General features: G+C 34.5%; 1 protein-coding gene across 1 annotated transcript in view; it reads left to right on the top strand.

Moving 5' to 3' along the window:
- Positions 1-23,082, top strand: part of LOC111158543 (NEDD4 binding protein 2 like 2) — a 79,569-nt gene that overhangs the window by 9,450 nt on the left and 47,037 nt on the right. The window contains exons 3-6 of the mRNA XM_022520638.1: positions 4,564-4,688; positions 8,352-8,440; positions 8,836-8,912; positions 12,123-12,269. Coding sequence (XP_022376346.1) covers positions 4,564-4,688; positions 8,352-8,440; positions 8,836-8,912; positions 12,123-12,269 — 438 coding nt within the window. The remainder of the gene's footprint in view (positions 1-4,563; positions 4,689-8,351; positions 8,441-8,835; positions 8,913-12,122; positions 12,270-23,082) is intronic.

The raw sequence follows: 23,082 nt of genomic DNA, 5'->3' as shown, positions 1-23,082 counted from the left end.
TGCCAAACTTAATTGATAAGCGTTATGTGTATTCTGATTGCCCCACCAACCTCCTATTCTACCATCTCTCCTTGTTTTCAGGCCTACCTATTCCTTGAGACACAACAGTATTGAAATTAGACCAATAAATAACCCTGCAGTGGCCTCAAAGTGTTCAAGTGGAAGGGAGGTTTGCACATCTCTCACTTTAAATCACAGGCTGGAAGTGATTAAACTTAGTGAGGAAGGCATGGCAAAGTCAGGATGGGCTTCTTGAGCCAAACAGGCAGCCAAGTTGTGAGTGCGAGGAAAGGTTCTTGAAGGAGATTAGAAGTGCTACTTCTAGTGAACACACAGATAGGAAAGCAAAACAGCCTTGCTAGTATAGAGAAAGTTGTAATAGTCTGGACTGTAGATCAAACCAGCTACAGCATTCCCTTAAACCAAAGCCCAACCCAGAGTCCTAACTCTGCAGTTCTCTGAAGGCTGAGAGGTGAGGAAGCTACCAAAGAAAAGTTTGAAGCTGGCAGAGGTTTGTTCATGAGGTTTAAGGGAAGAAGCTGTTTCCATAACATAAAAGTACAAGGAAAAGCAGCAAGTGCTGATGTAGAAACTGTGGCAAGATCTAGCTGAAATAAATGAAGATCTAGCTGAGATCATCAACAAAAGTACTACCTACAATAAGTGATAGATTTGCAATGTAGACAAATGGCCTTCTGGAGTAAGTTACTGTGTAGGATTTTCATAGTTAGAGAGGAGAAGTCAGTGCTTTAGCGTCAGTAGAGGCTGACTCTTCTCAGGGGCTGATGCAGCTGTTGACTAAGTTGAAGCCTGTGCTCATTTACCATTCTGAAAACCCTAGGGCTCTTAAGAATTATGCTAAATGTACTCTGCCTGTGTTCTGTAAATGGGACAAAAAGGCCCAAATGACAGCATATTTGTTTACAGCATGGTGCACTGAATATTGGAAGCCCACTGTTGAGACCTATGGCTCAGAAAAAAGATTCCTTTCAAAATATTACTGCTCACTGACAATGCACCTGGTCACCCAAAAGCTCTGGTGGGGATGTAGAACAAGATTAATGTTTTCATGCCTACTACCACAACATTCATTCTTCAGCCCATGTTTCAGGGAGTAATTTTGAATTTCAGGTCTTACTATTAAGAAATACACTTTGTGGGGCACCTGGGTGGCTCAGTGGGTTAAAGCCTCTGCCTTCGGCTCAGGTCATGATCCCAGAGTCCTGGGATTGAGCCCTGCATCGGGCTCTCTGCTTGGCAGGGAGCCTGCTTCCTCCTCTCTGCCTGACTCTCTGCCTGCTTGTGATCTCTGTCAAATAAATAAAATCTTAAAAAAAAAAAAAAAGAAATACACTTTGTAAGGCTATAAATACATAGTGATTCTTTAATGTATCTGGGCAAAGTAAATCGAAAACTTTCTGGAAAGGATTCACCATTCTAGACGCCCTTAAGAATATTCATTGATTCATAGGATGAGGGCAAAATATTAACATGAAGAGGATTTTAGAGATTGATTCCAGCCTCATGGATGACTTTGAAGGGTTCAGGACTTCAGTGGAGGAGACAACTGCAGATGTGGTGGAAACCGCAAGAGAACTAGAATTAGAAGGGGAGCCTGAAGGTGGAACTGCATTACTGTAATCCCATGATCAGACTCAGACAGGTGAAGAGTTGATAATGGATAGCAAAGAAAGTGGTTTCTTTTTTTTTTTTTTTTTAATCATTTTATTTTTATTTATTTTCAGCATAACAGTATTCATTGTTTTTGTACCACACCCAGTGCTCCATGCAATCCGTGCCCTCTCTAATACCCACCACCTGGTTCCCCCACCTCCCACCCCCCCCACCTCTTCAAACCCTTCAGATTGTTTTTCAGAGTCCATAGTCTCTCATTGTTCACCTCCCCTTCCAATTTCCCCCAACTCCCTTCTCCTAACTCCCCATGTCCTCCATGCTATTTGTTATGCTCCACAAATAAGTGAAACCATATGATAATTGACTCTCTCTGCTTGACTTATTTCAAGTGGTTTCTTGAGATGAAGTCCACTAGTGAAGATGCTGTAAAGATTGTTGAAATGACAACAAAAGATTAAGAATATTCCATAAATTTAGTTGCTAAAGCAGTGGCAGGGTTTGAGAAGATAAACTCTGATTTTCAAAGAAATTCTCTGAGTAAAATGTTTTCAAACAGTATTACATGTTACAGAGAAATTGTTTAGGAAAGGAAGAGTCAGTGGATGGGGTAAACTTCATTGTCCTTTTTAGGGAATTGCTACAGCCACCCCAGCCTTCAGCAACCACCACCCTGATCAGTCAGCCTTCATCAACACGGAGGCAAGACCCTCAGCCAGCAAAAAGATTACAACTCATTGAAAGCTCAGATGATAGTTAGCATTTCTTAGCAATAAAATATTTTTGAATTAAGGTGTATACATTGTTTTTTTTTAGTAATAACTTATGCACTGGGAAAACAAAAAATTAATTTTGACTTCCTTTATTGTGCTTTGCCGCCTCCTGATGGCGCACAGAAGAAGAATGAGGCACAATCAAGTCAACTGCAAGAGAATGGGAGCAGGGGGCAACAGTTAAAAAGACTGTCACCCCAAACAACTTCTCATTCTCATATTTATTAGAAAGTGAGTAACAACCAACAAAGAAGCCAGAGTAGATTACACATTGACCATGAGTCTTGTAGATACGTAAGAAGAAAAGCAAAATATATCTGGTCACGTAGTACATGACCTACAGTCAAATGAAAGGATTGTCTGACTAACTGTTGATGCTCTCCGGGGAAGGGGAGATGACGGAAAAAAGAAGCAGGCGGTGTTCTGCCCTGAGCGAGCCCTGAGCGAGCCGGGCATCTCCGGCTGCTGGGCTTCAAGGACGTGTATTGTCCTTTCCCCCAGAGGCCTGTTGCCAGTACATGTTTTTCTTAAGGCTATATCTAAGCATGCTTGATGACTAGTGTAATTTCTCATAGGTTATATTTTAAGTAGTATGTTGTTCTGAGGGACAGTTACAGTGCTGCTTTGTTGTGGTGGTCTGAAACTGAACCTGCAATATCTCTGAGGTATGCCTGTATACAATTTTATAATAAGTTGAGGAAAGGAGAGCTATGTTTATTTAATAATCAAAGTCCTTCTTATTCCTTTGATTTAGGAGGTATGTATTCTTGAATCATTCCATGACAGTACTCTTGCATTCTCAATCCCTTCTACCACATTCCACTCCCTTCCCCTCCCAAAAAATTATAGAATGATATCCAGTTGCCTAATAGCTAAGGAGGGAGGAGAGAAACAACAAAATATTTCTGTTATTGTTAGATCCAGATTATTCTTTTACTGTGTTTTACCTTACACCCCAGTCTCATTCATGAGTCACTGGTTTTGGAAATTCTCTGATAATCTGAACACTAGTTAATCTGTGCTTAGAAATTTTTTAAATATGTCATGGCCATTTCTCCATGACATAAAGGTTTGGTTTTTTGTTTTTTTTTTTTTGAGATTTTATTTTTTTATTTGACAGACAGTGAGAGAGAGGGAACACAGGCAGGGGGAGTGGGAGAGGGTGAAGTAGGCTCCCCACTGGGCAGGGAGCTGGATACAGGGCTTGATTCCAGGACCTTGGGATCATGACCTGAGCAGAAGGCAGATGCTTAACAACTGAGCCACTTAGGCACCCCCGTGCTTAGAAATTTAAGGTGGTATTATATTGTGAGAATGAAGTTCGATGATCATTGACTTATGGTGAAGAGTGTGTTCTTTATTTACTTCATTTAGTAATTTAATCTCTTAGTTTTAAAGTTTGATTGTACTTTGAAGGATCACAGGTTATTTCAAAACTTTAAGTCTCAAGCTATTTGTGACTTCCACTTTTAGGTCATATAGGTTTGTGCTTTGTGGAAATGGGTTTAGTAAAGCTATCTTAGGTCAAATAGAGTTTTCCCCAGCTGAATTGCTTGCTTAGGCTTATTTGCCTTCTTAGGTTACTTATTGCACTAAATTTAGGGAATTTTATTTATTTATTTATAAAGATTTTATTTATTTATTTGAGAGAGAGAGACAGTGAGAGAGAGCATGAAAGGGGAGAAGATCAGAGGGAGAAGCAGACTCCTGGTGGAGCTGGGAGCCCGATGCGGGACTGGATCTTGGGACTCTGGAATCATGTCCTGAACCAAAGGCAGTTGCTTAACCAACTGAGCCACCCAGGTGCCCAATTTAGGGAATTTTAGATACCACATACAAATTCACTAAAGTTAAACATGGATAATAGTTGACATGATTTTGGGATTGGTTGAAGAATGTTCTTAAAAGTGGCAGTACAAATGCCATTTAGTACAGTTGCCACCTAAAACATTTTTTTACTGATTGTAATTCTGTAGATTTAAGTGTGAAGTGGTATTTGAACTCTGAAAACTTTTTAAGGTTCTGCTCCTGTGCTGTTTTGTTTGCAATATATTTATAGGTAAGTACCAGAGATTCATTTAATAACCTTTCCTGTGTGGCTTATCTTTGGTGGTTATAGATTTTATAAATGGCACCTTATGATTTCTTTCATTAACAGAATTCTCCTTGGTCAGAGTCGTGATGGCATTGTGTTCAGCACTGATGACTATTTTCACCATCAAGATGGGTACAGGTATAATGTTAATCAACTTGGTGATGCCCATGACTGGAACCAGAACAGAGGTTTGTTTTGGGCCAAGTCTTTGGGATGGAATATTTGGCTAGGAGTTAGTTTTTATTCTCAACTTGACTTTTACCAGCGGAATGATTTGGTCAAGCTATTTAAATAGCTTTGAGACTAGCTTGTTCATCTCTTAGAAGCCATGATATTTATACTTGCCTTACTTGATCAAGGTTATTGTTAAATTAGAGGATTTAGATAGGTATATTTTATAAATTGTAAATAGTGTACCAATATGAGCTGGTAAAATAGAGATGTGGGATATTTTGATAGCCTTTATTTTATACCTCATAAATAAATTCAAAGAACTCTTCATACTGTTGTATATTCTCAAAAGGTATTTCCCTGAGAGTAATGCTAATGTTTTCTAAGGCTTAATATAATGCCTGTGAATATTAAAGTTTTTCCTGTTGACATTACTCTACAAAAGTGTACTTAAATATATTTTTTAGAAGCATATCACTGAGTTTTTTTTTTCTCATTCTGGGATTGACTGCACATTTGAGTCACCTGGGGACCTTTTAAAAAAAACTTAGGCCTGAATCTTAGCCCCGGAGATTCTCGTTTAGTTGGTCTGGAGTGGATCTAAACACCAGTATTTTTTGGGAAAGTTACCCAGATATTCTAATGTTGCAGTCAGGATTGAAAATTTTTGATCTAGAACTAAGTAGGTAAGTTGATTTCTTTTTTAAAAGATGAAGAGTGTATTAATGATTAAACAAATTGTTTTTCTTTTGAAAAAATTTAAATCTAACTTAGGTTACAGTGACTTCCGTACCTCCCATCACTCAGAATTATTACCATTTATCAAGATTTTGCCTTATTGGCTTTATCTTTTTTGTTTTAATCCCCCTTTTTTAATTGCTCAGGTATTTAAAGCAGGTTTTAGACATCAGACATCTTGCATTTCAAATTTTTCTTACTTAATGGCATTTTATTTAATTGCAGTACCATCATCACACCTTAAAAAAAAAATAAAACAAACAATTCCTTAACATCATAGAATACCCAGCCTGTAATGAAATTTCCCCTTGTCTTAAATATTTCTTTATAGTTGTTCTCTTTGAATCAGGATACATGCCAGGTCCTGGTAGTACGTTTAGTTTGTTACCTTTAAGTTTATTAATCTCTTTCCTCTTTTTATCCCCTTTTTGCCTTTTTAACATTAATTTGTTGCAGAAGTTGATTGGCTATAGAATGTCCCATATTTTGTAGTTTTCTCTTTGCTTCCTTGTGACTATTTATCTTGTTCTTCTCCTGTATTTCCTTAAATAGAAGTTAGTTCTAGAAAGGAGGATTTATTGGGTTCAGCTTATTTTTTTGGTAAGCATAATTCTGGTTGTCCCAGTTTTAGTGATACTAAGATAGATTAATAACTTCAAAGAAACAGCTTACTCTTTCCATTATCAAATTCCCTATCAACTTTATGTCTAATGGTTTTATCCAACAGTGAATTGTTTCCTGAATGAGAGTGTTCATTAAAGGTAGCTAAATGGTGATTTTCTAGATCTAACATTCCTTCCATTGCTAGAATTCTTCTGTAATGAAGAACTTTTCACCTAGAAATAGCAACTAGGGTTGTCCTAAAGTACATTATATACAGGAAAAACAGAATGAATGCTTTTTTTTTTAATTGTCAGTTTTCACAATAAGAAATTTCAGTGAGGATATTTTTGAGTAAAAAGTTTAATGTGAAATAAGTTTGATTATAAGATAGTTTCCTAGTATTGGTTCTGTAACACTGTGGGATTCTCCACAGAACATTATGCCACAGAACATTATTGCGTAAATCAAGTAATGATGGTATTGCAATTCCAAAAAATTTTGGGGGTTACTGGACTGAGGTTAAAGACAATAGTAGTAGGTGATGAATGGAATGAATAAAGGCAGTGGGCAGAGATAGTATATCTTTGGTGGACTGTGAAATTTGTTTGTATGGGACTTTTTTTTCTCTTTGTAATACCAGTCTAGAATATTACATTAAAATGTTTATGCTATGTGAGTTACACTTGCTGAATAAAAAGCTGTTGAGATACACTGCTAGTTTTACTATCAGTATAGCCTAAATTTTCAAGGGAATGATAACTAGCAATCATCGGACATTTTGAAAATTATAAGCATGATTTACTTAAGACTAAATTTCTTTTAACAGATGTTTATTGAACACTTTCAAATGCCAGTTACCATTCTGGGAATCTCTCTCTGCTTCATGTGTATTATTAGAAGAATCTAAATTCATGTTAGACCACCTATAAATTAAAAAGCTCCCCAAGGTGTCATTTTGTTTCTTAAGAGCATGGTAGTAATTTTAAGAAATGACTCTTGTTATCAGGGTATTCAAACATTATTTACTTAGGAACCCTTTCCTCCTGGAATATACTAGAATGTGGTATTGTGTGATGATTTTTCATGGAAAGAAGATAATCTCCCCATTTCTGCAGATCAGAGATTTAATTTGATTATTAAGCTTCTCTTCTAGAATATAACTTCTTGGAGGTGCCAGCCTAACTATTAGACATTAAGAGGTTTAGCTTAGTAAGTTTTTTTTTTTTTTAATGGAAGATTTGTTTACCATTTATGATTGGGGACAGAACAATGTAAGATGATGGCATCTTGATGTCCTATGTGTGACCCAACTTCTAAAATTCTGTTGGTATTTGGAGACATCTTCCAAATATATATTCTACCATAGTCATTATGACTTAACTAACCATTAGAATTCTGTCTGCCCTTAGACATCTGTATAAGTGTTTTCATTATGTAGAATTTAGTGTTTTGAATTCTAAGTCCCAACAATACTTCCATATCATTGCCTTTTGCCTCAGCCTTTTAAATTTTATTGTAGATTCTTAATTATGTTTCTTGTCTATTTACATTTAGGGATACACACACTCCTGTTGTTAACAGTGGCTCACTGTGGCAGTGATTCTTACCTCATGGGGGAAGAGATGGCAAAGGGATAGGAAGATGTAGTTTAGAAAATTTCCATGTGATCCCAGCTCCTAATTTGAGAATTCTAGTCCTAAAAAATACTTACAAAGTCATTTGAACTGTGTTACTTAGCTACGGGATATATAAGTTTCTTATTTCAGAAGCATTATTTATAATTGTAGAATATTGGCAAATACAGATAAGCATAGATGGCTGATATTCCTGTTACCTTCAGATGACCACTTTTGATATTTAGTAACTCTTCCCGGATATCTGTATTTTGACCAAAGTAAGGTCATACTTCGTATACTGCAGTATAATTTGCCATTTTCAGTTAACAGTCTTTATCTTTCCATGTCAATAAATGCTCACCTCTTTTCATACTCAGACTGTATTCAGAGTAACTTGATCTTGTATTTCCTGTAGATCAAAGTTAGCTGTATACTGAAGGCTTCCTTAGTTTGAATTTAAGAAAATGTTTTTCCCCAAATGTCATTATCAAAACCAGCATCTGATCCAGAGAATACACATTGCCTGTGATTATGTCTCTTAATTCCCTTTTACTCTAGTGAGGTCCTTTTTCTTCCCACCCCACTAACTCAAGAGATTGCATAGTTTTAGTTTTAAGTACAGATATAGGAAATTTCATAATAATGAATGTTTAAATTTTATTTTTTATATTTTAATCTAATAGTTCTCTGGTTTTTGTTTTTTAAATATATTTTTTATTTCAGCAAAACAAGCTATCAATCAGGGGAGATCTCCAGTTATAATAGACAACACTAATACACAAGCTTGGGAAATGAAACCATATGTGGAAATGGTAAATATGTGATATGAGAGAGTTTTTTAATATTTTATTCTTACCAGTTTTTTCATACTCTGAAATTTTGGTTACTTTAATCTTCATTATATAAACATTTGTCCCTATTTTCTAAAGAGGTGTGTTCATTAACTTAGTTTCTAAAAAACTGGGAATGGTACTTACTAAGAAATATGCTCATCTTGTTAGTTTTGCCTGGACTTGAAGACAGTAATTCAAAATTGTCCAGTTATGTGGTCTTAATATTTTTGTGAACCATATTATTTAAAAGTAAAGTGTTTCTTGGTCGAACAAATTTAGATTTATTGTCTAAATGGAACTTCTATTTATCTGCCTTCTTTTTTACTTTAAGAAGTATTCTCTGGGTTTTTGTTTTCTTCCTTTCCTTTGTGTAGGCCATAGGAAAAGGATACAGAGTAGAGTTTCATGAACCTGAAACTTGGTGGAAATTTGATCCTGAAGAATTAGAAAAGTAAGGCACTCAAATTTTTTTGAATCCTTATCTTTGAAAAGTTTTTTTGAGTCTTCATCTTTTTTTTCTTTTCTCCTTTACACGGTCAGTTTCTTTACTATATACTAGCTTTTGCTTGTCGAATGTTTGCTCTTTGTGAATGGGGACTGCTACTCACTTTCTGTCAAGAGGAACATTGACTTAAATTCAGAGTTTCTTGGGGCACATTCCCATGGTCAGTTTTATTAAATTTTCCTTGTTAAGTGTGTGTGTTATTTTTTCCTCTGTAAATTCCTACATTGTTTCATAGTTTATTGAACGCTAGTGGAGATCCAGAACACTTTGAGGGAAAAGTTAGAACTTTTCCTTCTGGTTTTGAGTAGCCCACTTATCTGCATTGCCCTTCAAACTTTTCTTCCCATTTTAGGTCTCATCACCTGTTTTCCTGGGGCTTTCATCTTCTTTCTCTTTTCCATCTTTACTACTACAGATTCATAGTCCAAGACCCTTGTAATCAGTGTGTTTTAGAATTCAGGGTTTGTTTTTGTTTGTTTGTTTTTTAAATAGAAAGGTAATATAGTACATATGCATAATCATAATACCCCTAGTAAAGCTTGGGGCAGCATGCCATAATCACACATCTTATTTTTTCTGTAGCAAGTCACTACTAATCCTCTAATTAGATAAGAAAGATTCTGCATAATCTAATGTTTGTTCTGAGTAGATTGTGCTGCCAAAAGAGTGTAGGTTTGGTTAGATTTCATGCCATATGAGTCAACAAAATACTGAATTTTCAGACCATTTTAGATTTCAAACTTTGTGGTAAGCGGTTGTGGACTTTTATTACTTTCAACCCTGGCTTTCTATTTGTGTTCACCTTTATCCCTTTCCCCTCATGTCACTGGTTTTCCTATGACTTTGTTTCTTTCTTTGTTTTTATTCTCCCTCTCTTCTTTTCTGTAACAACTTTGAAATGTAATTCACATACCTTACATTTTATGCATTAAAAGTGTACAATTACGATTTTCGGTGCAGTCGGCTCTTGAACAATGCAGGGGTTAGGAGTGCTGACCTTTGGGACAGTCAAAAATCCACAGATAATGGATTTTTTAGTATATGTGCTGCCGAAGCGAGCACAGATAATGGATTTTTGAGTCTGTTTTTGATGATGACTTTTGATTTCCCCCAGATCTTGACTACTAATAGCCTACTGTTGACCAGAAGCCTTACTGATAACATAAACAGTTGATTAACACCTGTTTCACATGTATACTGTATTCCTACGGTAAAGTAAGCTAAAGAAAAGAAAATTTTATTAGGAAAATCCTAAGGAAGAGAAAGCACATTTATAGTACTATACTATGTTTACTTCTTATTCTTTATTTAAATTCAGTCCATTAAAATACAGTATTTTATTAGTTTCAGAGGCAGAGTTTAGTGATTCATGAGTTACATATAATACCCAGTGCTCATTAGATCATGTGCCCTCCTAGGTCCACTTACATGTGGCTTTTTTACTGTGCTGTATTTATTGAAAAAAGCCACATGTAAGTGGACCTGCCACTGTTCAAACCTTTGTTGTTCAACGGCCAACCATATATGCACAGAGTTGTGCAGCCATCACTTCCTTTTTTTAAAAACCAGTTTTTTCCTCCACCTCAGCTTGCCCTCTTTCATCTTAAATGTTATTCTGTGTGTGATGTTCAACTAATTTCTTTTTCCCCCACCTTTTATTCATTTTGTTACCCTTTTTTCCCTTTCTGATTTGCACACCATGTGTTCATATGTGAGTAAAACAGATAGATTTATGAGTAACTAGTATTATTCATCTGCTTCTGTGTGTATAATACACCTCAGAAGAGGTGGAAGTTTAAAAACTAAAGCTGTTTGGGTTATGCAGAATAAATGAATTGATGAAATAGTTAGGCTTCATTAACATTTGAGGGACTGTTGAAGTTTATTAGAAATCCTAATATAATTGACTTTACAAAATAAAGTCAGTTTAACTGATATGCAGAATAGTTTGACAGAGGTGTTTTTTTTGTTTTTTTGTTTTTTTGTTTTTTTTTTTTGGTAAATTGATGGAATTACCAATTTTGACATCTTGTGGATTTAGTCTTATCTTGTCAATTTCAACTTCAGATCCCTCTTTTTCTTTTTTTATCTTCTAGTCCTTTTTGCTTTTTCTTCTCATCTTGAACATAAATAAGAACAGTTTAAAAAGTAAACATTTTCTTTGTATCTCCTTTCTGGGAATAATTAATTAGCATTAGTAAATCTAGAACTATAATATTAAATGTAAAATATGTTCCTATGTGTTTTGCCATGTGCAAGTCAAGTTATAGAAAATTACAAGGGTAAAATAGTAAAATGTTTTTTGAGGGTCAAAAATAATTTTAAATCACTTTTTGTTGTTACAATTAAACTCACAGAAAATGACACAAAATATAAATACACAGCTTAACAAATTTCTTGTAAAGGCAGATACTCACTTAACCATTATATAGGAATGTTACCAACACCTCAGAAGTTATATGAATTCCTTTTCCCAGTAATAATTTCCTGGTAATTACTTCCTTCTCTTTAATACATCTTTTTTCTTTATATTTTTTAAATGTGTCTTTTTTTCTAAAATATGTTTTGCCTAACACCATAGTTTTTCAAACTTTATATAAGTAAAATACAGTATGTGTTCACTGTGCCTAGTTTCTGTCACTCAACATTATGTTTGTGAAATATGTCCAAGTTGTTATATTTCTAATAATCATTTGGTATTGGTAATAAATTTTAAAAATGCAAAAGGAAGTGTCCTAACATAACTTTGAAAAGTAATAAATATTTCATACTGATTTTTGTAATCCTAGAAGTTCACTCAATTCCTCTGTAATTCCCAATACACTGTCTCATAATCTTTGATTTTGTTATTAAAAGAGGGGGAAGATTAACTCTGTGGTTCAGTGAATTGGTAGTTAGTTTTATGTGACAAAGGTATTACCAGTTAACATTTTGCTGTGATTTGTGGTATCTTTAAATCTTTAAAAAAAATATTATATTGTTAAAATTTTTGAGAGCCAGTGTAAATTTTTTTTGTTTAAAATGTGGGTGAATGAGTTGTATCTTTTAGTATTTATTTGTAAATATAATTTAGAATCTGTACTCTGTTACTCTAAAACAGCTTAGTCTCTAAACCTAGACATTCTAAAGAATTAAAATCCTTTTCTTTTTTGGTAGGAGGAATAAACATGGTGTATCTCGAAAGAAGATTGCTCAGATGTTGGATCGTTATGAATACGAAATGTCCATCTCTATTGTAATGAATTCAGTGGAACCACCACACAAAAGCACACAAAGACCTCCTCCTTCACAGGGGACACAGAGGTGGGGAGGCTCTCTAGGCTCACATAATCAAGTCTCTGTTACAAATAATCATTAAACTGGCTATTTTCAGCTAACACATTTGTTGCTTGCCCTTGAAAAAAATTAGTGAGCTTATCTTGAAGTTTAAATAGTTTAAACTTAAAAAAAAAAAAAAAGACTATGTTGCCTCACAAAGGATGTTCCCCACAAGTTGTTTAAGTCCTAAAGTGTAAATAAAAATTATATAAAATTGTTTTTTAAATGCTTTTATAATTTCTTGTTGTAATTCCCTTGGGTTATTATGAGAACACCTTAGTGGAGTGGGTAGGACCTAGAATAGTTTTTCTACAACCGAGTTTTAAACTAATTGTGTCTATTTTGTAAATAATGTTGAATAGTTTTATAGCTCTTACCTAAATCTAACTTTTCATAAAATATTAGTATGTTTTCTTAACTACCTTAAATATATTAGAAATACTTGATACAGGCACTTCAGTTGATTCATTATACAGTAAAATTATGTTTGTGCAAATTCATCTGTATGACAGAAATATTTCTAAGTTATAATTAGCATATCACTTAGTTAAATTCTCCATCAAATGCTATACAGCAGTAGGTGTATCAACCACCTGGGTGGTTTTCTCCATAATATACATATAATATATATTATACCCATATTCATCACCCTTCTCAAACCATCCCCCTATCCCTCCACACTCTCCAATTCTGGAATGGATAAATAGGGAAACCACTGTATACTTAGAAAAAGCTTTTCAGGTTTTTCTGATAATATATCACTTTTCTCTATTTAACACTATATAATTCTAATATAAAAACTATTTTGGACACATTCTTAACATTAATGGTAAGATTTGTCTTGTAGGATATTTTATTTCTCCTCATTTCAGTTTTTTTGTTGACCAGCTATATGTCTCATTGAATAGTTTTCTTTATTAGATTGTGTTTTATCACTTAAAATTTAAAAGCTGAGATGGAATTCATTTCTGAGACTTAATAATTCATCCTCTCTTTGATTTGCTCTTTTTAAGGAAAAAGCCCCAGCTGGTTACGTGCTATTAAAAAAAAAAATGTTAGGATCCTTCAGATGTTTTACATGATAATATTTCATGGCCCATTAACTTTCTCCTAACCCAGCACATCCTAAATCTAGTAATCTTTCTTCTATTGTTGTTTAAACCTTTTGCTGTTCTTTTCAACCTTACTTTATTCTCCCACATTTATATATTACTTCTTAAGTAATTTTGCAAGTTTCAAAACTAAATACAATACTCTCAACAAGGTCTGTATTACGTTGCCTTTAGGGAGATAAGAATATGATTTCTATTTATTTGTACTATTCACTGGTGTTTACATTTGAATGGATATTAGTTTGCTTTATTTTGTTTAACACATGTTTGTATGTATTCATCTTAACTAAATATGATATAGTAAATATGCTAATTCATGTTTTGTGTGTAAATGTATATATATTTATACATATACACATTTTCTTCATCTGCTATTTTCATGTATTTTGTTTCAGAGTAATACTTCTTGGTATTTAGGCTTGTGTTCTCCAGTATTTTACTGTGTACATTAGCACATATTGAAAATAGTACAGAAGGATTTAATTTGGGGACAGGTGAAACAACTGTTAGATATTATATACTGTGTGTTCCTTTCTCTCTGTCTTTACAAAACTCTTGGGAGTAATAGTGCTATGAATCTATAGTTTATGATTAATAGATGCGAAATTAGCACAATTTATTTTAAGGAAGTAGAGAATTGCCTTTGAAAGTTACAAATTATAAAGAAAATGTTCATGTTAGACAGTAGGTCTGAAATAAATTTCCAGATTTTATTATGGGTCAACTTCATCTTTTAGTACTTCTGAGTACTTAATCATGTAGAGATCATTAATCATTGCTGATTTATTTTAGTGTAAATCCATATTGAGGCAGAGAAATTAACATTTTGAAAAACTTTGAAGGTTTTTTTTTTAAGGACTGAAAATTAGTAGTTCCCCTAAATATATTAAATTAATAGTTCCCCCATTAGCATTCTGGTTAATTTTATTTTTATTTTTTGAATGATAATAATCATGAGTATGCAATAAAATATACCGAAATCACTGTTATAAGTCATTGCTTTAACTCTATAAAAATCTTTAAAAATCAAAGAAATTTACTGATTAAAGATATTTCATCAGATTTTTTCTTATATTCAGATATTCTTGGGTTTTTTCTTCCCCAGTTATATTCTTAACGGAATAGCCCCCAATTGCTATGCCCCATTCTAAGTTGGTCTCCATCCCAAAGAATAAATGCAGCATTATTCATCATATTTAACTAAGATAAAATACTTTAGTTAAGCAGAATGCAGCTTAACCTAAGTTGTTTTTTTATAGGCTTGGTATCAAAATCACTTCCTTTTTGATAAGCAAATTTATAGTTTTCTATATGTCATAGTCCTGTTAGCAAAAATACTTCATGTGGTCGTTAAGTTGAACTGTTGGTACTGCTTTTTAAATAGGTAATCTTTATTTTTCGTATTCACCTTTTCAAAAGAAAATTTTAACTTTTTAATATTTTATGTGTGTTTTAAAGTAAGATTGTTTATAAAAGATTGGGTTGTATTTTGTTGTTGGAGCAATAGGGTGGATTTAAGTATTTGAAGTTTGGTTACTTCTTAATCTAATATAGATTGTGGAATTTTCTAGTTTTATGTATAAGTAACTTCTGGAAGAGTTTATGATTTCAGAGGATGTGAAATACTTATTTTGACCACATTCGAGTTTTTGTTACAGAAATGTCTGATTTTCTGAGCCTGGTTTTTAAAGTATTTATAAAGAAAATTGGTGGTGTTCTCTTTGGAAAATGTGAAGAAATGTGGTTGTTTATATATTAGTGCCTTGATCAGATAGGTTTGCTAGTCTTCATGGAAGTTTTATTTAGTATTCTAACATAAATGCAGTAACTGAGAATTTGTTATTAGGGCTGAAGATGTGTGTGTGTGTGTGTGTGTGTGTGTGTGCGCGCACGCGCGCGATTCTTACATTTGCAACCCATTAGAGTAACACCTTAGTCTAGAATCATAACAGTATTGTTTAGTTTTGTTACAGTAACCGTTCAGAATAAATATTTGGTAGTAGCAGAAAAAGAAGATTGAGTTAATGGTTTTAAAGTTAAATTTTATAGGTTATAATTTTTTTTAAAGATTTTATTTATTTATTTGACAGAGAGAGAGATTACAAGTAAGCAGAGAGGCAGGCAGAGAGAGAGAGGAGGAAGCAGGCTCCCTGCCAGCAGAGAGCCCGATGCGAGGCTCGATCCCAGGACCCTGATGCGGGGCTCGATCCCAGGACCCTGGGATCATGACCTGAGCCGAAGGCAGAGGCTTTAACCCACTGAGCCACCCAGGCGCCCCAAGGTTATAATTTTTAAATAAAAATTTTTTTCCATTAAAATTGTTAGATGTAATTCTTGTGAATTTACAGAGGAAGGAGTGATTTTGTTAAGAGATAAATGAACATCTCCTTTGTGATGGTTTTCCTTCTCTTTACTAATTAAGATTGGCATACCAATTTTTATTTATTTTTAAGATTAAGGTATTATTAAAATAACTGGTTTCCCTATATGTATATCAGATTTCTTCTTAAAATCCTTGGGATGGTAAAAGATACTGTTTAATTTGTTGAATGAAATAAGTTCTGAAAGAGGAGTAGTTAGTGATTTTCTCTTGTGTCTTTCTGATTCCTTTTTTCATATTTAAAACAACATTTAAATTAATTCAATTCATTTGATTCAAAATGCTAAGTATCTTAAGTCCAAAAAATATTCACTTTTTGCATGGTTTGTAAATTGTAGAGCAGACTTTGAAAAGTTTATAATTATGATGTTTGCAGCCAGGTTCAGAAAACTTGTAATAGACTGATTATCATTTATATTCAATTTCTTTATTTAGAGTAGATTAAGAGGCATAAGTTTTATAATAGAATACATTTGTAAGCTTAATTTTTAATACATCTTCTGTGAAAATTTTAAACACATTGTCGCTGTCAAATTATGCATAGAAACAAGGGGAAGGAGTAGCACAAATAACTTTTTGAAAAGAGAGCCTCAAACTAAGGCTGTGTCTGTTGGAAAATTTGACTTTAGGGTGCATTTAATAGAACTTTATTTTAGTAATTTAGATTAGAAATAATCTCTTCTTTCTCCTTTTCCCTAACAAATTTTATTCTCTGAATGACAACCCTGTTGTGTTCCAGATGTGATAATTGTGGTAATCACATACATTTCCCAGTGTAGGATCCATTAATTTCAGTAACTGTCTTAAATTTAAGTATGAATAAAATAGATTATTTTATTTAGCATGGACACAGTTACATTTTGTCTCCTAATCCTAGAACAAGACACAATCACATTAACAGCATTACCCCTACTTTGGTGAGTAACTGAAGACTTCATTTGGGAATGTCTTCCAGTTGTAAATATTGCAGTGGGTTTTTTTTGTTTGTTTGTTTGTTTTGTTTTTGTTTTTTTTTTTAAAGATTTTATTTATTTATTTGACAGAGATCACGAGTAGACAGAGAGGCAGGCAGAGAGAGAGAGGAAAGCAGGCTCCCTGCTGAGCAGAGAGCCCGATGGGGGACTCGATCCCAGGACCCTGAGATCATGACCTGAGCCGAAGGCAGCGGCTTAACCCACTGAGCCACCCAGGCGCCCGCTTGCAGTGGGTTTTTTTTTAATTAAACTTTTTATAAATTAGTGGGAAGACTGAGAGATTTTTAAGATGACCTAGGGGCTTTTTGCCATTCAAATTATTAGTAACTAAGGGGAAATAATAATAATAGGAAAATAATCTGTTCATTCATGTTTAAAATTGTGTTCAAGTTCAGTAGAGTCCTTTGAAATACACTTTATTTGGATTATTTTCTTGTTTTGCAGTTTTAACTGCATTCTCAGACAGGACATCTAAAATCAAAGTTTTGCCCTTGGGGTTAGTTCATCTACAGTTGTCAGTTACAGTTGTACAACTCCGTAGTGTCTCTTCAATTATATTCCTGAACTCTAAGTTTTTTTAGTATTACAAAATGAAATTTGATTTTGGGAGGGGATTGTGGGTTTTTCCTCTGCCTTTATTATTTTTACTTTCTGTTTTTTGTCTTTAATAGTAGTAGGAATTGTGTTTCTTTCTTCTTTCATAGTCTTTCCTGTACACATTTTCTTTTTCTTCTGTCCATTTTCTGCTCAGCCATCCTTGTGTAACTGCATAACATTTTTAATGAAAATGGTGGGATGGTAAGTGGCTGACAAAAATGGCAGTAAATTTTCCCCTCCTATGTTTCAGTGAACTCACTGTTCCTTAGGAAACTTATTTAATTAACCATGTTAAATTTATAGACCAGCAGCTTTGCAGTTGGTTTCCTGACCCTGCTATTTAATTAGAACTTAGAAATTCTAATTAGAAATTAGAAAATACTTGGAAAGATTTATAAAAGTCTAAGAATCCCATAAGCATGGCATAGTACTTGGATCTTAATTCAAGAAAAATTTATTTTATAATGCTTAAGCGTCATGATGATAGTCTTGTTGGTAAGTAGTGGTTGGGAATTGAGTATTGTAGAAATCAGTGATACATCATGATTCTCTAGACCACACTTATTAAAGAACAGAGTGATTTTGAAGGAAAGCTGGTAGCTTGTTTTGAGTTCAACCTCTACAACTGCTACAGTGAGCAGTAAGAATTTAATAGCAACAAGCCTTAACATAATAATGTTCATTTAAGTAGCTGCCATTTATTTGATGCCAGTCAGTGCCAGGCTGTGTTGTAATTGTGATTGTTAACAGGTTCAGAGTTTTCATAGCAGTCCTACAAGGGTTTTCTGAAGAGGAAACAGTAACTTAGCAGAGGTTAAGCAAAGTTCTCCAACATAAATTTCTCTGGGGAAGATATGTAACTGGGATCCAACTCTAGGTCAGACATATTCCTCACTATAGCCCATTTTATCTTTTTTTCATTTTTAAATATATTTTTTAAAAATTAACATATAATGTATTATTTGCCCCAGAGGTACAGTTCTGTGAATCAGGCTTACACACTTCACAGCACTCACCATAGCACATACCCTCCCCAATGTCCATAACCCAACCACCCTCTCCATACCTCCCCTCCCTCCCGATCCCATCTTGTTTCATTTTTTTCCGTCCCTATGCCCCAAACCCTCCACTTTGCCTCTCAAATTCCTCATATCAGGGTAATCATATGATAATTGTCTTTCTCTGATTGACTTATTTTGTTTAGCATAATACCCTCTAGTTCTTATTGCAACTGGCAAGATTTCATTTCTTTTGATGGCATAGTGTTCCGTTGTATATATATGTACCACATCGTCTTGTTTGTTTGTTTAAATTTTATTTTTTATAAACATATAATATATTTTTATCCCCAGGGGTACAGGTCTGTGAATCGCCAGCTTTACACACTTCACAGCACTCACCATAGCACATACCCTCCCCAATGTCCATAACCCCATCCCCCCTATCCCAAACCCCCTCCCCCCATCAACCCTCAGTTTGTTTTGTGAGATTAAGAGTCACTTATGGTTTGTCTCCCTCCCAATCCCATCTTGTTTCATTTACTCTTCTCCTACCCCCTTAACCCCCCATGTTGCATCTCCTCTCCCTCATATCAGGGAGATCATATGATAGTTGTCTTTCTGCGATTGATTTATTTCGCTAAGCATGATACCCTCTAGTTCCATCCACGTCGTCGCAAATGGCAAGATTTCATTTCTTTTGATGGCTGCATAGTATTCCATTGTGTATATATACCACATCTTCTTTATCCATTCGTCTGTTGATGGACATCTAGGTTCTTTCCATAGTTTGGCTATTGTAGACATTGCTGCTATAAACATTCGGAAGCACGTGCCCCTTCGGATCACTACGTTTGTATCTTTAGGGTAAATACCCAGCAGTGCAATTGCTGGGTCATAGGGTAGTTCTATTTTCAACATTTTGAGGAACCTCCATGCTGTTTTCCAGAGTGGTTGCACCAGCTTGCATTCCCACCAACAGTGTAGGAGGGTTCCCCTTTCTCCGCATCCTCGCCAGCATCTGTCATTTCCTGACTTGTTAATTTTAGCCATTCTGACTGGTGTGAGGTGGTATTTCATTGTGATTTTGATTTGTATTTCCCTGATGCCGAGTGATATGGAGCACTTTTTCATGTGTCTGTTGGCCATCTGGATGTCTTCTTTGCAGAAATGTCTGTTCATGTCCTCTGCCCATTTCTTGATTGGATTATTTGTTCTTTGGGTGTTGAGTTTGCTAAGTTCCTTATAGATTTTGGACACTAGCCCTTCATCTGATATGTCATTTGCAAATATCTTCTCCCATTCTGTCAGTTGTCTTTTGGTTTTGTTAACTGTTTCCTTTGCTGTGCAAAAGCTTTTGATCTTGATAAAATCCCAATAGTTCATTTTTGCCCTTGCTTCCCTTGCCTTTGGCGATGTTCCTAGGAAGATGTTGCTGCGGCTGAGGTCGAAGAGGTTGCTGCCTGTGTTCTCCTCAAGGATTTTGATGGATTCCTTTCTCACATTGAGGTCCTTCATCCATTTTGAGTCTATTTTCGTGTGTGGTGTAAGGAAATGATCCAATTTCGTTTTTCTGCATGTGGCTGTCCAATTTTCCCAACACCATTTATTGAAGAGGCTGTCTTTTTTCCATTGGACATTCTTTCCTGCTTTGTCAAAGATGAGTTGACCATAGAGTTGAGGGTCTATTTCTGGGCTCTCTATTCTGTTCCATTGATCTATGTGTCTGTTTTTGTGCCAGTACCATGCTGTCTTGATGATGACAGCTTTGTACTAGAGCTTGAAGTCCGGAATTGTGATGCCACCAACTTTGGCTTTCTTTTTCAATATTCCTTTGGCTATTCGAGGTCTTTTCTGGTTCCATATAAATTTTAGGATTATTTGTTCCATTTCTTTGAAAAAAATGGATGGTACTTTGATAGGAATTGCATTAAATGTGTAGATTGCTTTAGGTAGCATAGACATTTTCACAGTATTTATTCTTCCAATCCAGGAGCATGGAACATTTTTCCATTTCTTTGTGTCTTCCTCAATTTCTTTCATGAGTACTTTATAGTTTTCTGTGTATAGATTCTTAGTCTCTTTGGTTAGGTTTATTCCTAGGTATCTTATAGTTTTGGGTGCAATTGTAAATGGGATTGACTCCTTAATTTGTCTTTCTTCTGTCTTGTTGTTGGTGTAGAGAAATGCAACGGATTTCTGTGCATTGATTTTATATACTGACACTTAACTGAATTCCTGTACAAGTTGTAGCAGTTTTGGAGTGGAGTCTTTTGGGTTTTCCACATATAGTATCATATCATCTGCAAAGAGTGATAGTTTGACTTCTTCTTTGCCGATATGGATGCCTTTAATTTCCTTTTGTTGTCTGATTGCTGAGGCTAGGACTTCTAGTACTATGTTGAATAGCAGTGGTGATAACGGACATCCCTGCCGTGTTCCTGACCTTAGCGGAAAAGCTTTCAGTTTTTCTCCATTGAGAATGATATTTGCGGTGGGTTTTTCATAGATGGCTTTGATAATATTGAGGTATGTGCCCTCTATCCCTACACTTTGAAGAGTTTTGATCAGGAAGGGATGCTGTACTTTGTCAAATGCTTTTTCAGCATCTATTGAGAGTATCATATGATTCTTGTTCTTTCTTTTATTAATGTGTTGTATCACATTGATTGATTTGCGGATGTTGAACCAACCTTGCAGCCCTGGAATAAATCCCACTTGGTCGTGGTGAATAATCCTTTTAATGTACTGTTGAATCCTATTGGCTAGTATTTTGGTGAGAATTTTTGCATCTGTGTTCATCAAGGATATTGGTTCTCTTTTTTGATGGGATCCTTGTCTGGTTTTGGGATCAAGGTGATGCTGGCCTCATAAAATGAGTTTGGAAGTTTTCCTTCCATTTCTATTTTTTGGAACAGTTTCAGGAGAATAGGAATTAGTTCTTCTTTAAATGTTTGGTAGAATTCCCCCAGGAAGCCGTCTGGCCCTGGGCTTTTGTTTGTTTGGAGATTTTTGATGACTGTTTCAATCTCCTTACTGGTTATGGGTCTGTTCAGGCTTTCTATTTCTTCCTGGTTCAGTTTGTACCACATCTTCTTTATCCATTCATCTGTAGATGGACATCTGGTTTCTTTCCATAGTTCGGCTATTGTGGACCTTACTGCTATTAACATTCAGGTGCATGTGCCCCGTTGGATCACTACATTTGTATCTTTATGGTAAATACCCAGTAGTGCAATTGCTGGGTTGTAGGGTAACTCTATTTTCAACTTTTTGAGGAACCTCCATGCTGTTTTCCAGAGGTAGCCCATTTTATCTTTTAAACATAGTCATGTTTTCAAAAATTATTACCAATATAGCCTTTTTTTTTTTTTAAAGGTAGGAAAGAAATTCCAGTGAAGATTTGAGTGCATCTTTAATGGTACCTTTGTTTTGTTTTTTCATTTTTTTAAAATTTAAATTTGATTAATTAACATATAATGTATTATTGGTTTCTGAAGTAGAGTTCAGTGATTCATTAGTCTTTTTTTTTTTTTTAAAGATTTTATTTATTTATTTGACAGACAGAGATCACAAGTAGGCAGAGAGGCAGGCAAAGAGAGAAGGGGGAAGCAGGCTCCCTGCGGAGCAGAAAGCCCAATGCGGGGCTTGATCCCAGGACTCTGGGATCATAATCTGAGCCGAAGGCAGAGGCTTTAACCCACTGAGCCACCCAGGTGCCCCGATTCATTAGTCTTAATGGTACCTTTGGATTTAGAGGGTTGAGGGTATGTTAATTTAGTAACAAAATTGAATATAGAAACCTTTAAATGACCACTGAGAGTCCTATTTTTAAAAGATGACTCAAAGTAGAAATACCATTTAGTATTTAATGTTTTCTACAAAATATACATTGATATAATTGATAATCATATTTCAGCAATATCTTTTCAATTGAATTTTTACACATGCAGTTGTGCTCTAATGTTTAAATTTTATTTTAATTTTTGATTTTAATTAGCTTTTGAAATGTGTAGTATTCAATAAATGGATTAAGTTACATAAGCTATTTGTTTTGCTGATTTTGAGGCAATATTTCCCAGACTAGATCAGCACTGTAAGTGGTCTTTATTTTTCTTTTAATGTTCACATATTCCTTAAGTCTGCGCTAGTAGTAGACATTATGGAAATTACATCATTTTTTTGAATTTCTGAAGAATTATGCATTTCTTTCTTTTATAATAGAATCTTTTTCTTCTGTGTTGTTTAACTTTCCAAAATTAAAGAACAATAAAAGAGCCAATTAAGTTTAATATATAAATAATAAATTGAGTTAATTAGATTCTACAAGGAAAACCTCTAAATACAAAATGAAGAATTGTTGAATAATAATTGTTGAATTATTATTGTTGAGTATTGGCCTTGTTTTGTTTTAGTTAACCTAAAAAAATAGAAGGACTGGATGTTGTTTGGGTTTTCTTAATCCATAGAGTAGATTGTGATTTTTTTTTTTTTATTGTTTCTGTATGTGAAATCAGAAGTAGAATTTTTGTTGGAAAAGGAAAGACTTCTTGAAAAAAGAAATAGCATTAGTTTCATCAGTAGATTAGTTTTCAGTTCAGGACCTAGAAAGCAGCACATTATCGAATTGAGGTTATTGGAATATAGTACAATGTAACACTGGCAAAGATGTGATTAAAACATTTAAATTCAAATATAAGTAAATTGAAGTGTGTACAAGAATTGTATTAGGAGGCC

Source organism: Enhydra lutris, unplaced genomic scaffold (assembly GCF_002288905.1).
Source record: "Enhydra lutris kenyoni isolate GAN:26980312 unplaced genomic scaffold, ASM228890v2 scaffoldscaffold60, whole genome shotgun sequence".
NCBI lineage: Eukaryota > Metazoa > Chordata > Mammalia > Carnivora > Mustelidae > Enhydra > Enhydra lutris.
The sequence above is the reverse complement of the archived record's forward strand: the minus strand, read 5'-3'. Positions and strand labels throughout refer to the sequence as shown.